General features: G+C 40.8%; 1 protein-coding gene and 1 long non-coding RNA gene across 3 annotated transcripts; one reads left to right on the forward strand and one right to left on the reverse strand.

The window, feature by feature from the left end:
- Positions 1-2,485: 2,485 nt before the first annotated feature.
- LOC123385350 lies at positions 2,486-7,000 on the reverse strand. Of its 2 annotated transcripts, XR_006597713.1 has the most exons (4): positions 6,387-6,989; positions 6,188-6,276; positions 4,510-4,589; positions 2,486-2,659 (listed from the first exon to the last, which is right to left on the reverse strand). It is a non-coding gene; the product is annotated as an uncharacterized LOC123385350 (long non-coding RNA). The 2 variants fall into 2 exon arrangements; XR_006597712.1 differs by lacking the exons at positions 2,486-2,659; positions 4,510-4,589 and having other exon boundaries at positions 6,024-6,276; positions 6,387-7,000.
- A 104-nt stretch (positions 7,001-7,104) lies between these two features.
- Positions 7,105-14,765, forward strand: SRSF3 (serine and arginine rich splicing factor 3). Its single transcript, XM_003986068.6, has 6 exons — positions 7,105-7,254; positions 8,999-9,206; positions 10,466-10,600; positions 12,809-12,847; positions 13,085-13,171; positions 13,327-14,765. The coding sequence occupies exons 2-6, from the start codon at positions 9,001-9,003 to the stop codon at positions 13,352-13,354; spliced, it is 495 nt and encodes a 164-aa protein (XP_003986117.1). The 5' UTR covers positions 7,105-7,254; positions 8,999-9,000; the 3' UTR covers positions 13,355-14,765.
- Positions 14,766-15,315: the final 550 nt, after the last annotated feature.

Genomic DNA, 15,315 nt, shown 5'->3' on the forward strand with positions numbered 1-15,315 from the left:
ATTAAAAATTCTGGTGACTCCAGTGTGGAGGCACACTCCTATAATATATTCTTAGGGCAACATTTTCTTCTCCAGATAATTTTCCACGTAAATAATTTCACGACTGCTTGTGTGATTCTTTCTCTAACTCCCCCCTATATTAGAACTTAGCTCCATGGTGGCAGCAGCCTAAGGCTCTGTTTGGGCTATTTTGTCCTCTAAATCCATCTCAGTGTTTGGAAAATAGAAGGTACCTAATAAATGCTTTTTGAATGAATAAATGACTGTTAAGTATGTAATACGATCCAAAAAACTGTTTCAGGGAATTATATTTAAAAAAGCATAGAAAAGCTATCAAGCTATCAAAGCAATTAGGTTTCAAAAAAGAAGCTTAAATAATATAAGTACCAGAAACACTATTTTCAAATACTTGTCAAGGATATGGAAATAAAATGAGTTTTTATTTTTTTATTTAAAAAAATGTCTATCTACTTTTGGAAGAAAGAGAGAGAGAAAGAGAGTAAGTGTGAATGTGAATAAGGGACAGGCAGAAAGAGAAGGATACAGAGAATTCCAAGCAGGCTCCAGCTGTCAGTGCAGAGCCTGACGTGTGGCTTAAACCCTCCAACCATGAGATCATGACCTGAGTGGAAATCAAGAGTTGGATGCTTAACTGACCGAGCCACCCAGATGCCCCACTAAAATGAGTTCTTAAATGTTTATCATAATCATGTGTGGTTATTTTTCATTTGTCCCTGTAAATCAACACTGCCTAATAGAAATATAATGTGAACCATGTTATTTTAAAAGTACTTGTAGGCACAGTTAAAAAGTATAAAGAAAGAGATGAAGTTAATTTTACTTATTTATTTGTATTTATTTCAAAGTTTATTTATTTATTTTGAGAGAGAGAGAGAGAATAAGCAGGAGAGGGGCAGAGAGAGAAGGAGAGAGAGAGAATCCCAAGCAGACTCTACACTGTCAGTGCAAAGCCAGACACAGGGCTTGAACTCACAAACCGTGAGATCATGACCTGGAAGAGCTGAAATCCAGAGTCAGATGCTTAACTGACTGAGCCACCCAGGCACCCCCATTTATTTATTTATTTTTATATATTTATTATTATTATTTTTAAAGTAATCTGTACACCCAGCATGAGCTTGAACTCACAATCCCAAGGTCAAGAGTCACATACTCTACCAACTGAGCCAGTCAGGCATCCAAAATGGTAGGCCTTTTATAATTATTCCCCCTTTTTTTTTAAAGTAATCTCTGCACCCAATGTGGGGTTTGAACTCATGATCAGAGATCAAGAGTTAGATGCTCTGTGGACTGAGCCAGCCAGGCACCCCTAAGTTAATTTTAATAATATATTTAACTCAATACATCACAAAAGTATCATTTCAACATATAATCAATATAAAAACGAGATTTTTACATTTTCTAATATACTAAGTGTTGGCACGCACCCCAATGTTTACATCAGTACTATCAACAATAGCCAAAGTATGGAAAAAGCCCAAATGTCCATCAATGGATGAATGGATAAAGAAGATGTGGTATATACATACAATGGAGTATTACTCGGCAATCAAAAAGAATGAAATCTTGGGGTGCCTGGGTGGCTCAGTCGGTTGGGTGTCCGACTTCAGCTTGGGTCATGATCTCGCGGTTCATGAGTTCGAGCCCTGTGTCAGGCTCTGTGCTGACAGCTCAGAGCCTGGAGCCTGCTTCAAATTCTGTGTGTCTCTCTCTCTGTGTTCCTCTCCAGCTTGCACTCTGTCTCTCTCTCTCAAAAATAAATAAAGATTAAGAGAAAGAAAGAAAAAGAATGAAATCTTGCCATTTGCAACTACACGAATGGAACTAGAGGGTATTATGTTACGCGAAATTAGTCAGAGAAAGACAAATACCATATGACTTCACTCATATGAGGACTTCAAGACACAGAACAGATGAACATAGGGGAAGGGAAGCAAAAATAATATAAAAACAGGGAGGGGGACAAAACATAAGAAACATAGATGGAGAACAAACAGAGTTACTGGAGGGGTTGTGGGAGGGGGGATGGGCTAAATGGGTAAGGGGCATCAAAGAATATACTCCTGAAATCATTGTTGCACCATATGTTAATTTAGATGTAAATTAACATATAGTAAAATAAATATAAAATATATGCAAAAAAATAAAATTAAAAAAATATATATACTAAGTGTTGGGAATCCAGCATGTATTTCACATTTACAACACATGTTAATTTGGACTCAAATGGGGCGCCTGGGTAGCTCAGTCAGTTAAGCATCGGGCTTCGGCTCAGGTCATGAGCTCATGGCTCATGAGTTGGAGCCCTACGTGGGGCTCTGCGCTGACAGTTCAGAGCCTGGAGCCTGTTTTGGATTCTGTGTCTCTCTCCCTCTCTCTCTCTCTCTCTCTCAAAAATAAACATTAAAAAAACAACAACAACATAGACTTCCTACTTAAAAAAAATTTTTTTGGACTCAAATAGTTGTGTTTGTCCAGTGGCTGCTTTATTGGATAACACAGCCCTGAATCAGTTTTCTGGTCTTCTCTGCCCTATTCTGTTGCTGTGAGGCTGACTCTAAGCTTGCATCACTCAGCTCTCTTGTCCTCAGGTTTCCCAGGGGCTTTGGGCAACGGAAGGCACCACTGTAAGATGGGACTGTGGGAAGAGAGATTAGTCCAGTTAGTTATTCCACCTCTAACCATCCCCTCCCCCCTCCTTAGCCCTGCCCGAGCCTCTGTAAATAATTACGTCTTCAGTTAACTCTTTGTTGAATGTGCCATCTGCTTGCTGCCAACACAGTCACTGAGCCAAGTAGTTAATGGACTATTGCTATAGCCCAGGCTCTTATTAGATTTTCCTTTGGATACTTGAAGTCAATCACAATATTTAAAGTGTCAATTCTTTTTTTTTTTAAAGTTTATTTATTTTGATAGACTCAAGTGGGGAAGCACAAGTGGGGAAGGGACAGAGAGAGAGAGGGAAAGGGGGGGGGGGAATCCCAAGCAGGCTGTGCACCACCAGTGCAGAACCCAATGTGGGGCTCAAACTCACAAGCCACGAGATCATGACCTGAGCTGAAGCTGGTCACTTAACAGACTGAGGCACCCAGGCGCCCCTAAAGTATTAATTCTTATACATATATATTCGTGCCTGGCCATAAGTAATATTTTTTCCTTAAAAAAAAAAAAGTACTTAGTGAATAGTTAATGGGTGCATTTGAGAATCAGAAGAAAACTCAGGGCCATGGTTCTCAATTTGAGGTACTGAGAAAGTCGGTGTTATTTTTGTGTTTGGAGTTTTTCTTTTTTAAAAAATTTTTTTTTAACATTTATTTTTGAGAGACAGAGCAAGACAGAGCATGAGTGGGGGAGAGGGGGGACATAGAATCTGAAGCAGGCTCCAGGCTCTGAACCGTCAGACAGAGCCTGATGTGGGGCTCGAACTCATGGACCGCGAGATCATGATGAAGTTGGCTGGGAATTTTTCTTTTTTCTTTCTTTCTTTTTTTTTTTTAGAGAGAGAGAGACAGACAGATACTTGCTCTGTCTCTCAAAAATAAATGGTAAAAAAAAAAAATTTAAAAAAAAAAGAAAAACTCCAAACACAAAAATTACTCTAACACCGACTTTCTCAGTACCTCAAATTGAGAACCATGGCCCTGAGTTTTCTTCTGATTCTCAAATGCACCCATTAACTATTCACTAAGTACTTTTTTTTTTTAAGGAAAAAATATTACTTATGGCCAGGCACGAATATATATGTATAAGAATTAATACTTTAGGGGCGCCTGGGTGCCTCAGTCTGTTAAGTGACCAGCTTCAGCTCAGGTCATGATCTCGTGGCTTGTGAATTTGAGCCCCACAGAGCACACAAGCTGGGGAGGGGCAGAGAGAGAGGACAGAATCTGAAGCAGGCTCCAGGGCCTGAGCCGTCAGCACAGAGCCGGATGATGGGCTGGAACTCATAAACTGTGAGATCATGACCTGAGCTGAAATCGGATGCTTAACCAACTGAGCCACCCAAGTCCCCCTGGAGTATTTCTGTTTGCAAATGTCAGGAAAAAAACAAAAAACAAAAAACCTAACTCAAGTGGCTTAGGCAAACTGGGTGAAGTGTTAGGAATGTATGCTACTAAAGAATTCCAAAAATAGAACTGGGTTCAGGGCTTCTTTAACTAGAGTTCCAGGGCTCTTTATTTCCCATCTCTCAGCTTTCTCCCTCCCTGTAGGTTGGATCCTCTAAGGGCTGCCTCTTCCCTCTAGAAAGAGGATGGCTTCCCTGGCTCAGGTAAGCCACTAGTCGGAGGAAATGAGCACGTCTCTGGTTGGCCTAACAGCAGGACTAGAAGTTGACTGGTCTGATTGTATTACTCATCCATTCCTGAATTGGTGTAGGGAGGGGGTGCTAAGAACTAGAATGCTTTCATGAACCCAACCACACCTGAATCAACGCCATGGTCTACTACGAGGAAGTTAGTTCTCCAAATGAAATCAAGGGATGTTTACCACAACGTATGATCTCCATTCCTTGTCCCCACCAAGAAATATTGACATGTCCCTCTGACAGCTTCATGTGGTTCTAGAATCTGGACAAGAGTGGTTGATGATTGAATATATTTAAAGCAACATTAAAAATAATCCATAATTTATTTTTTTTTAATTTTTTTCTTAATGTTTTTATTTATTTTTGAGACAGAGAGAGACAAAGCATGAGCAGGGAAGGGGCAGAGAGAGAGGGAGACACAGAATCAGAAGCAGGCTCCAGGCTCTGAGCCATCAGCACAGAGCCCGATGTGGGGCTCAAACTCACAGACTGTGAGATCATGACCTGAGCCAAAGTTGGACGCTCAACCGACTGAGCCACCCAGGCGCCCCCAAAATAATCCGTAATTTAAATGGATAATTCACTTGGCTGCAGTTACCAGAAGGTGGAAAGCGTGTGTGGATGGCCAAAGGAGGTTCAAAATGTATTCTGGAATACAGCTGGAGGGATTAAGAGTGCTCCATTGAAAGATGCATGCTAGACTAGCATTACACTCACAAACCCAAAGACAGGAAAAATGGTGGGAATGGATAGGATATTCTTTGAAGAGTCAGCATTTTTTTGAATAGAGATTGTCAGGTGATTTTCGTACTTTCTTCTAAGTAATTAAATAATTAAATATGTTTATGTGCTGTGTGCCAGATTTGTTCCTAGGCCCGAGGAATGCAGGAGTGACCACCACAGACAAAAGCTGAAGTTCCTGTGAGAGGAGACAGCACATAACAACCCTGAAAGGCTGGTATTATTATCCCATTTTACAGAAGGAAATAATCCTGAGACAGGGTAAGAGATTCTTTGTTGGTTTGTTGTGGTTTTCTTTTTGTTTTTTTTACATTTATTTATTTTTGAGAGACAGAGCGCGAGGAGAGGGGCAGAGAGAGGAGACACAGAATCTGAAACAGGCTCCAGGCTCTGAGCTGTCAGCACAGAGCCAGACATAGGGCTCAAACCCACGGAATTACGAGATCATGACCCGAGTGAAAGTCAGACTCTCAATCAACTGAGCCACCCAGGCGCCCTGGGGAGTCTTTTCAAGACACTTTAGCAGTATGTAGTAGTGGGACTTTGATAGTCCAGATCCAGGACTGTCTCACTTCAAAGCCTTTGCTTTGGCAGAAGAAAATAAAATTCAAACCAGGAGAAAAGCTTACCCAGAGGAGGGGATCAAATCGAGACAACAGAAGTGAGCCAGAAGAGAGAAATATTTACAGAAGGGAAGAAAAGCAAGAAGAGAAAGAGAAAGGGTATGCTAGAATCCCCCTTCACCTGGGAAACACCCCAGGTAAGGCCAGCACAGGTCCTGGCTCTTCGACTGTAGTTCCTGTTCCTCCTCTTTCCCTGCAGTATGAAATTCCTATTGTACGGTGAGAAAACTAAGGCTCAGAGCGATTAAATCTTTGCATTCCACCCCCCCCCCCAACCTTTTAGAGCCACGAGATAAGGATTCAAAAGAAAATATCCGGGAGTGATAAGTAAATACTGGCATATCTTTTTCATTTTTGTGACTGAAAATACAAGGTATTAGTATTCTTTTTCTTGAAAGCAAATTTAAATTTTAACAATAAGTCAGACAGCACTGAAGGGGGGGGGAGTAGGGGCGTAGGTTTCACGACACCAGACAAACTTTGTAGCTTGACTCACTGTTCCAGAGAGGGAGGGGTTAGCGATTTTTCGAGCAGGATTGCGGTATTTCTCTCCCAGTAGTGAATTATTCTTGAGGCTCTGTTTTCCTAGGAGGAAGTGGAAAACAGAGGAAGGTGTGAGTGGTCCAAGAACCCCAGCCCCACCCCCAAGTCGTCAATACGCAGGCAGGCTTTTCCTGGAGAGAGGCCAGACATACCCTTCCTGGCATTTGTTTGGGGGCCCAGAATTAAAAATAATTCTTTTCAGAAATTTCTTTTTACTGTTATTCGGTAAAGGTGAGCGTCCAGATGGCCTGGCCGGTCTCATTTGCATTTGAGTTTCTATTAAACCTTTCAAGAGTCCGGGATGATGACGACACCCTTCTCTGCCAAATCCTGCAGTTTGGGTGAGAGGCGGGAAACCAGCCAGAGTTGGGCCGACTTTCCAGGATCGGGCTTTTCCGTAGTGTGAGACGTGGGCGGGCACAATCTGGTGGCAGTTTGGTCACCCACAGCTCAGTGACCTTGGGAGCAACTCTGAAGCTCGTCTGTAAACAACACGATGCTTTAGTTCCAGTCTAACCGTTCTCGAGGATTAAGTAATGAGTTTACGATCTAAATCTTATTTGGGGCAAACGGCTCTATCAGCGTTTGGGAGTAACAGCAGTGGTGTTATGAAACCCTAGTGTATCTGGAGATGAGGGAGAGGGGATCGAGGGTAACTTGGAGGTCGGCCACCCGGAAACACCCGAGGAAGCCCCAGGCCTAAGGCGACTGGAGCGCGGCAGCGTACGCTCCACGGACCAAGCGGCACCGCCAGAGCGCGCTCCCAGCAACCGCGATTCTCGTTGATTTGATGGCCGCTACGTCACAGCCTCCTCCGCCTCTCATTGGGCGAGCCCGTCCAATCATGTGACTTCAGCATGGCGTATAAATAAGGGCGAGGAGAAGGCGGTGGTCCGCCATTTCGTGGACGCCAGGTCAGCGAGAGCATCTGCGGGAGTCGGGCCGGAGGGGAGCGGGAAGCGGGAAGACCCGTCCGAGGGTGTGTGGTTTTGAGCGTCTGCTTTGTAACCCAAGATTTCGGTAAGAGACCAGCGACTAAAGGAGTGCAGTGGGAAATGGCACTTAACAGGACCGCGGTGGGGCCAGGCCCAATGGCGCCTGGTTGAGACAAAGAGACGCCGCCGCCATTTTGTGACGTTCAGCATGGGGCGGTGGCGGGGGCTCCTGGCCCATCAGAGAACGTACCTCGGTCTCGAAGTGGAGGTGTTTATAATCTTCCCCTATCCGGGGGGGTGGGGGAGAGGTGGTGGTGGTGAACTGAGAAGTGGGATAACCCGAAAGTTGAGGCGGGAAAGAGGGCCGCTAACTGAATTGTACTCCGGGCCGCGGCCTTTCAATTTATGGCGCCTTTTTTCCCCCACCCCCACGTTTTCTTCGGAAGCTCAGGATTTTTTTCCACAGTCACTAATCAAGTCTGGGCCTTTCAATCCATGTTACGTGGTTTGTGTAGTCACCTGTATTTTCATCTTAATTTGACTTTTTACAGTCTTAATCACTTTTTTTTTTTTTAAACTGATCGGTCTTCTTTGAGCCACACTGTACTTGTAGCAGCTTACCTTTGATACTTAACTCCTAAAACTGCTCACAGCGAAGTTAAAAAAAAAAATCTCCAGCAATGGTTTGGTCTCAAGACTCCTGGGTACAGGGTGGGGTCATGCAAATAGGATGTGTCTGGACTAGTTTTTTTAATTGGTTAAGTCCAGAGTGAGCAGAATGTGGTGTTTATGAGAAGCCCTTAAGCTGAGTTACTGGGTTCGTTACTCTTTGGAATTGAATCTGTCCTACAAGTTGATTAGATTCGTTTTGAAAGTGACTTGTAGTGAAGTTCTAGCAAATGTAAGCCCCCAAAGTGCAGTAAATTTTTGCACTAACAAATCCCCACCTGAAATTAACATAAGCTTCCTTTTAAAGTGTGCCGTTAAGTAGTATTTAGTACATTCGTTACTGGGTTCGTTACTCTTTGCAATTGAATCTGTCCTACAAGTTGATTAGATTCGTTTTGGAAGTGACTTGTAGTGAAGTTCTAGCAAATGTAAGCCCCCAAAGTGCAGTAAATTTTTGCACTAACAAATCCCCACCTGAAATTAACATAAGCTTCCTTTTAAAGTGTGCCGTTAAGTAGTATTTAGTACATTCTCAGTGCTGTGCAACTGTCATATCTGTCTAGTTCCAAAACATTTTTGTTACCCCCTAAGGAGACCTATTCCCATTAAGCAGCTGGTCTCATTCCCTCTGCCCTCTCACCCAGCCTCTGGTAACCATGAATCTGTCTCTGCATTTATCTGTTGGATATTTTATATATATAGAATTGGAATATGTGCGCTTGTGTCTGGATTCCTAACACTTTAGGAATGATGCTGGTTAAGGTTTTAATTACACGAAGACACATTAGTATCCCTTCGGTTATCAGGTTTGGTTATTACGTCTCTAGGAGTTGGTTCTGCACAAGTTACTCTACCTTAAGTGCCTTATCTTTGATATTAGTTATAATAATTGGTGAAGTTACTAACTGCCCAGATTGTAAATGCTTCTTCAGTGCTTTCCACTCCCCCACCAATTTTTCCAGGAGGCATTTTTCTTCTTAATGCATTTTGTGCTGGCTTCCTGGTAGTTAGAAGTACAGATTAGAGAGAAATGGGTGTTTCAAGGGTAGTAATTGTTTGGTTTTTAGTGTTTCAGCATTCTTTTCTAAGGATCTTTTTTCACTGTGTAGGTTTATTGGGTAAATGATTAACATTTCGGGTAATTTTTTTTTTAATTACAGAAATGCATCGTGATTCCTGTCCACTGGACTGTAAAGTTTATGTAGGTAATCTTGGAAACAATGGTAACAAGACTGAATTGGAACGAGCTTTTGGCTATTATGGACCACTCCGAAGTGTGTGGGTTGCTAGAAACCCTCCCGGCTTTGCTTTTGTTGAATTTGAAGATCCCCGAGATGCAGCTGATGCTGTTCGAGAGCTAGATGGGAGGTAATTTAATGACTAATGTTGATGACAAATACGTTGCTTGTGTTTTTTAATGTTTAAAATTCCTAGGTTATGTGACTTTTAGATAGCTTCTTGGCTATCTGAAGTTAATGTTACTGGAGACTTAACATATGCCTTTTCTGCAAAGAAAAAGTGTTTTACTGAAGATCAATAGGAAGTAACTTTTTACTCAAGTGGCCATGGAAGAAAATGTTTAATGGTCGATTCTTGGTGGGTGGATGTTTGCATCCAAAATGTGGTTGAAGCATTTTAATCTAAACCTTCCACAAAGTTGTCACTTGTGGTGTCACCTTTGAATTGTTTCTGAAACAATTGTGAAATCAGATCTTTTCAAGTAAGAATGGCCACAAACTGGTAATTCTCGTAGTTGGATAATGGTTGCATGGGCTTTATTGTACCATTATCTTTTATGTGTTTGAAATACTTAGGAAGTGTGGAATATGTAGCTGTGTTGTGTGTGTGTTTAGTGTCCCATTAATGGCTGGTAAGTAACACCTGAGTTTTAAGAATGACCAGGTGCTGCCCTTCTCTCCTTCCTGCTTGTTGGAAAACCTTTGGATTTCAGGAAACCAGGGGAAATGGTTAATCTTTAAGATCCAAAAGTTAAGGGATCTGAGGGTTGGCTGTAAAGCTGTAGAGAAGGTCATTTATCCAAGCAGATGGTAGAAACACATTTTTCCAGGTTCCCACCTCTTAATCGCTGGCCCAATAAAGGTGGTTTATCTGAATGGATGTGAAACAAGAGGTGGAGGATAACTTTTTTCCGACTTTCCTCAGCTTCAGTTTCCTAACGGGTCAGCTATTGTGTGATGATTGAGGGGAGATGGTGATGTAAAATGGCCAAGATGCTTTTGTTCGCTGCTGTTGGCATGGAGAATTGGGGTTATCTGGGGGAGAGAAAGACCAACAGTCTAGTAACATCAAGATCAGTAAACAAGTTCTGGGATCTTGAAGTCCCAGCAGGATGTACAGATGAACTGGTTTTTTGAGGAAGAATCCAAGGTTTTCACACTTGTAACTTAACAAATTAATATTGAGCCCAATGATTTAGACTGGCTCTAACAAGGCATTAAAGCATAAGGAAGTTGGTTTTCTTTATTAGAAAAACTTGTTTTGCTATTCAGGATTCTATAGATGTTTCAGGTGTGTAGTTTACAGAAAAGGCTAAGTAGGAGTGCTTTCTTTTTGCTTTAGTATACACGTCTTTGCTCTTTTAAATTTAGTAATGTTTCTTTCCTTAGAACACTGTGTGGCTGCCGAGTAAGAGTGGAACTCTCGAATGGTGAAAAGAGAAGTAGAAATCGTGGCCCACCTCCTTCTTGGGGTCGTCGCCCTCGAGATGATTATCGGAGAAGGAGTCCTCCACCTCGTCGCAGGTACTTGAGAGCGTGTTTAGAGGTATTGGTGTAACGGAGTAGCTAATAGGAGCAGGTATTTCTCTCAAAGTTTGTTGGTGGGTTTTAAACTTTGAAGAATCGGAGGTTTTTATGAAACATTTGCTGGGTGTAGTTTGGGGTATGTGAGTTGTGCTGAGTGTTGGCTTTTGTCTTTAGGTCACTGTTCATGTTGGTAGTCAGTAACTTCTATCTTGGATCTATCTTCTAGTTCATCTTCTAGTTGCATCTTTCCAAGTCTTCCCTTATACTTCAATTTAGGCCTTTTTCCATTTCTTGACTCCATAATGACAAACATTACATTCAACTCTAGCTCTTCACAAAAATGTGTTTTCTACTATTAGCACGATTGTAGTATTTATCAAACAGGCAGCTGTTGTAATGTTAAAACTGGTAAAGTAGAAATCATTCTGAAACTAACTTAAGTCACTGACCGATAAAGGGGGCTAAAAAAGTAATCCCAGTCATCTGTTCTTCAAAACCAAATAGGAGAGATTTCAGTTTTTTTATAATTGAAAATGGCATCATTCTTGGACCAGGCAGTATTGTCTGGATGCTAACTCCACATCTCCTCCAAAATAGTTTCTATAGGACTTAATTTACCTCTTACAGGTGAGTGAAGTCCTTCTAGGAGATAGGAGTTCAAAATCTTGCCCCTTTTGCTATTTTGAAAAACAAAACAACACACTGTTGCCCATCATAATAAAGAGTATTTGTTAGCTAAATAGATGGTTGTACTGATGGCTTGTTTTTCATTTTTTTTTTGTGCTTTTTGGTCCATCTATTAATAAAAATGAACCCCGTTACAGAGTCACCATCATGTCTCTTCTCACCACCCTCTGAGTCTGCATTAGCCAGTCAACTAGCCCTTTCAGCGTCATGTGACCAGCGCGCCCCATTCAGCTTGGCTGGTGTCGTTTCACATGACCCAGGCATGGCCAGTCGTCAGGTTGCACCGCCCTTTGGTTCCCGAGCATGCTGTTTTCTCTCAGCCTTCTCTCCAACCTTAACCAAATCGGCAGCAGCCACCTCGACCGCCCACACATTCCTGGCCAATCAGCTCAGCTGTTTATTTACCAAATGTCTTCACAACAACTACAGCAGCAGCCTTCGGCTAACAAAAAAGCAGGAAAAATCCACAACACCCCCTTCGCCAACCAACTAAATCCAACGCAACATCTGGCAAAACCTTTTCAGCAAATTCTTCCTGGCCGTCAGTCCGGCAGCCTCACCTCACCATTTCTAGCTTGTTGAAACCCAAAACTAGTAAGTTTTTCCTGCTTATACAGTTTACTGCTGGTTAAAATAAGGAGTAAGCGGCTTAAAGTAATTCTTTTTTCTGGATCAAAGGCTGGCTGTGCATAATTGAATGGTAACGTACATATATATTGCTTGAATAAAACTTTTAAGGGTGATAGGGAACTCATAATGTAACTAGACCTTCAGGTGAAACTTATTTGCATGTGTGAGATGCCAAACTAAAAATTTTAATAACTCCTAACAGATTTAGCTTTCTTTTCTAGCAAAAATTTGTTGAATCCTATCACCTTTAAATGGTTTTACTAACAGTTTTCAAATTTTAAATTTTGGGGGTAAAGTGGGCCAAGCTAAGGTAATTTTTATAAGCCTAAACACACTCTTTAATGTGACGATCACAAATGCAGTTCTAATGTAGCACTTAATGGCATCAGTATTTACACCTAGCGCGTTTTCACAAAATTACACTATCCACCTGGTACCTAAGTCTTGTCATGGACTTATAGGTTTGCATGGGTTCCAAATACTGGTTTATGGTACTGTTTTTGGAACTACTTGTGGGACTATATTTTGGTGTGGTGTTTGGGTAGTGAAGTTAGTTTGACATGAAGTTTTGCATTGGACAGATCTGCTGTGAAGCATTCTTTGTTAAAGTGAATCCATGGTTGGAATACCTGCTTTTCACTTGAGCTTTTGGTTCCTTAATCCTTCTGTGCCTTTTTTTCTTTTCTGTTTTTTTTCTGTTTTGGTTTTTTTTTTTTTGTTTGTTTTGTTTTTGGTTTTGTTTTTTCGGTTTTGTTTTGTTTTTGGACGATGGGTGCCAGTTCTTCGGCACATTCACTGGGCCCAACAGTGAAATTGAAAAGTTGGGAAATGCCTCACGCCATAAATACTAATTGACAATTAGCCTAATTTTCCTGTTTCTGCTTTTAGATCTCCAAGACGGAGAAGCTTCTCCCGCAGCCGGAGCAGGTAAATAACTACCTTTTTTGGCCACCTTCAGAAAGTCATGTTTCTGCTGTTCCTGAGCTGTGTTCCAAATGATGTGGTTAATGGTAAAAGACTGGCGTTAGTAATGGAAAAGTAGCATATAGAGCCAGTGTTAATAAGTTGCACCAGTGAACCAGCTTTTAGTTTTTGAAGACTTCTTAGGATATTTGTTGTGTATAATTCTGAATGGCCCTATTTTTCTTTTTCCTCTGGTTTTAGGTCCCTTTCTAGAGATAGGAGGAGAGAGAGATCACTGTCTCGGGAGAGAAATCACAAGCCGTCCCGATCCTTTTCTAGGTCTCGTAGGTAAGATTTTTGATGACTTGATATTTATAAATAACTTGTTAAAAAGAGAAGGTGATCTTCTTAGGCTGTTTTGATTTTTATTTTTCCCATAAAAACTTTCTTCCCTGGTTATGTCACTGAGTTATGTATGTAACTTTTTTTTGGTTTTCTTTTAGCCGATCTAGGTCAAATGAAAGGAAATAGAAGACCAGTTTGCAAGAGGAGTGGTGTACAGGAAATAACTTCATTTGACAGGAGTATGTACAGAAAATTCAAGTTTTGTTTGAGACTTCATAAGCTTGGTGCATTTTTAAGATGTTTTAGCTGTTCACATTTGTTTGTCTCTTGGAACAGTGACACATAAAGATGTAATTCTCTATGATTTGAATGGATCATATGAGGCATGTAATATTAAGAGTTGTTACTTTACAATGTTCCCTTAAGCAAAATTGAATTTGCTTTGAAGTTTAGTCTTACATAGACTGATAATAAACCTATTAACAACTCCTGCCCAGTTAAAGCTTGACATTTCATATTATGAAGACAAAACTGGCAAAAATTGAACAGGGTTTTTCCATAGCTGAGATAGTGTGCATGCAGCTGTAATTGAACAGTCTTTAAAAGCTGCTGTGAACCCAAGTCAGCAGCTAAAAATTAAGCTGCACTGTTAAACTAGGTTAGAGGTTTAAAATAAAATGAATCCTAGTTGTCTTCGTACTGGGCAGAGGTGGTCCAGTTGGTGTAGAATTGGAAGTTTCAAGAAAGTTTACTTTTGCTTTAGGTCATAAGTTCATTTTAACAGGATTGCTGTATATGAACACACAGCTCTATGTAACATTCTCTCTTTGGAAATTTGAAACTATTCAAGATACCAATGTCCTGCCGGTTTAAGGGTACATTGTAGAGCTGAACTTTGAGTTACTGTGCAAGATTTTTTTCATGCTGTCATTTGTAATATGTTTGTGAGAATCCTTGGGATTAAAGTTTTGGTTACAAATTGTTGTTTAACCTGAAAGCCTGTTTTTCCTTGCAAAACTAAAATCTGTGAGCTTGGTATCAAGTCCAGGTATAACATTCCTATTGGAAGCCATACTTATATTTTCTTGTAAAGTGCTTTTGAATTAATAAAATATTAGCATAATTGTGTAATAGTCGAACCCACTATTACCATAGTTCTTCTTGTCCCATGGAAATCCGTTGGTTACACAAATCTTAAAACACAATTGAGGCTGAAGGGAATTCTTGGTGTCACCTAAGTGATCGTACTTAACCATTTTTTAGGAGTAGGAGCCAGTTCAAAGACCGTGATACTCCGTGACCAACATCTTTTAAAGTATAGCAACCTGGTACATTATAACCCAAAGTGGCCCATAGAAAAGGCTTTATCATTAGCATGAGATCTTCCACAAAGCTTTAAAAATTGCTTCCATTTTATATAATCAGAGGTGTTGCATGGAAATTCTAAATTGATCCATTATGATGTAAATTTCACTATATGGTTCAAATGTAACGGTGCAGAATTGAATATGGAGGCATGCATAACCTTCCTCTTAGAAACCCAGAGGAGTTGTAATTTCAAAATTTTGTGCGATTAGATTAAATCATAATGCAACTACCTTGTGGCTTAGTTTCCTTAAATATACTACTTAAAGATAGTTTTGGAATATGCTATACTGACTTTCTTTAATTTGAAAGAAGTCACTGCATTGAGTTCAGTCTGTAAAGATACTTTATAAGGTGTAGGGAGGGCCTAAATAAATTTCCAGTGGTCCTTACTAACCTTTCATGCAGATACCAACAAAGGAAGATTGGTGTCACAAGGTAGAATTCAGATTTGGGATGAGCCGCCTTATAGAAGATACTTAAGACTGTTGATGTACTGGGAGCTCTGGCTTTGGGCCTTTTGTCTTTTGGTATTTCCTCCTAGCGTTTTAAAACTTGTTCAGAACAAGGCAAGATACTAAAGGTCATGGAAGTAATATGGTACATCACTAATTACATTGGACATTGATAGGGATGTTTTTGGCAACATACAACTTGCAAAGTCCTGAATTGGATTTCTGTAAAAAGGAGATAGGTCATGGTTATAATGTGGCTTATACAGAACTTAAGATAAAGTTGATCTCAGGGAGTTATCCTGACTTCTAGGCCAAATTTGCAGTCAC

The sequence above is a fragment of the Felis catus genome, chromosome B2 (genome assembly GCF_018350175.1).
Source record: "Felis catus isolate Fca126 chromosome B2, F.catus_Fca126_mat1.0, whole genome shotgun sequence".
NCBI lineage: Eukaryota > Metazoa > Chordata > Mammalia > Carnivora > Felidae > Felis > Felis catus.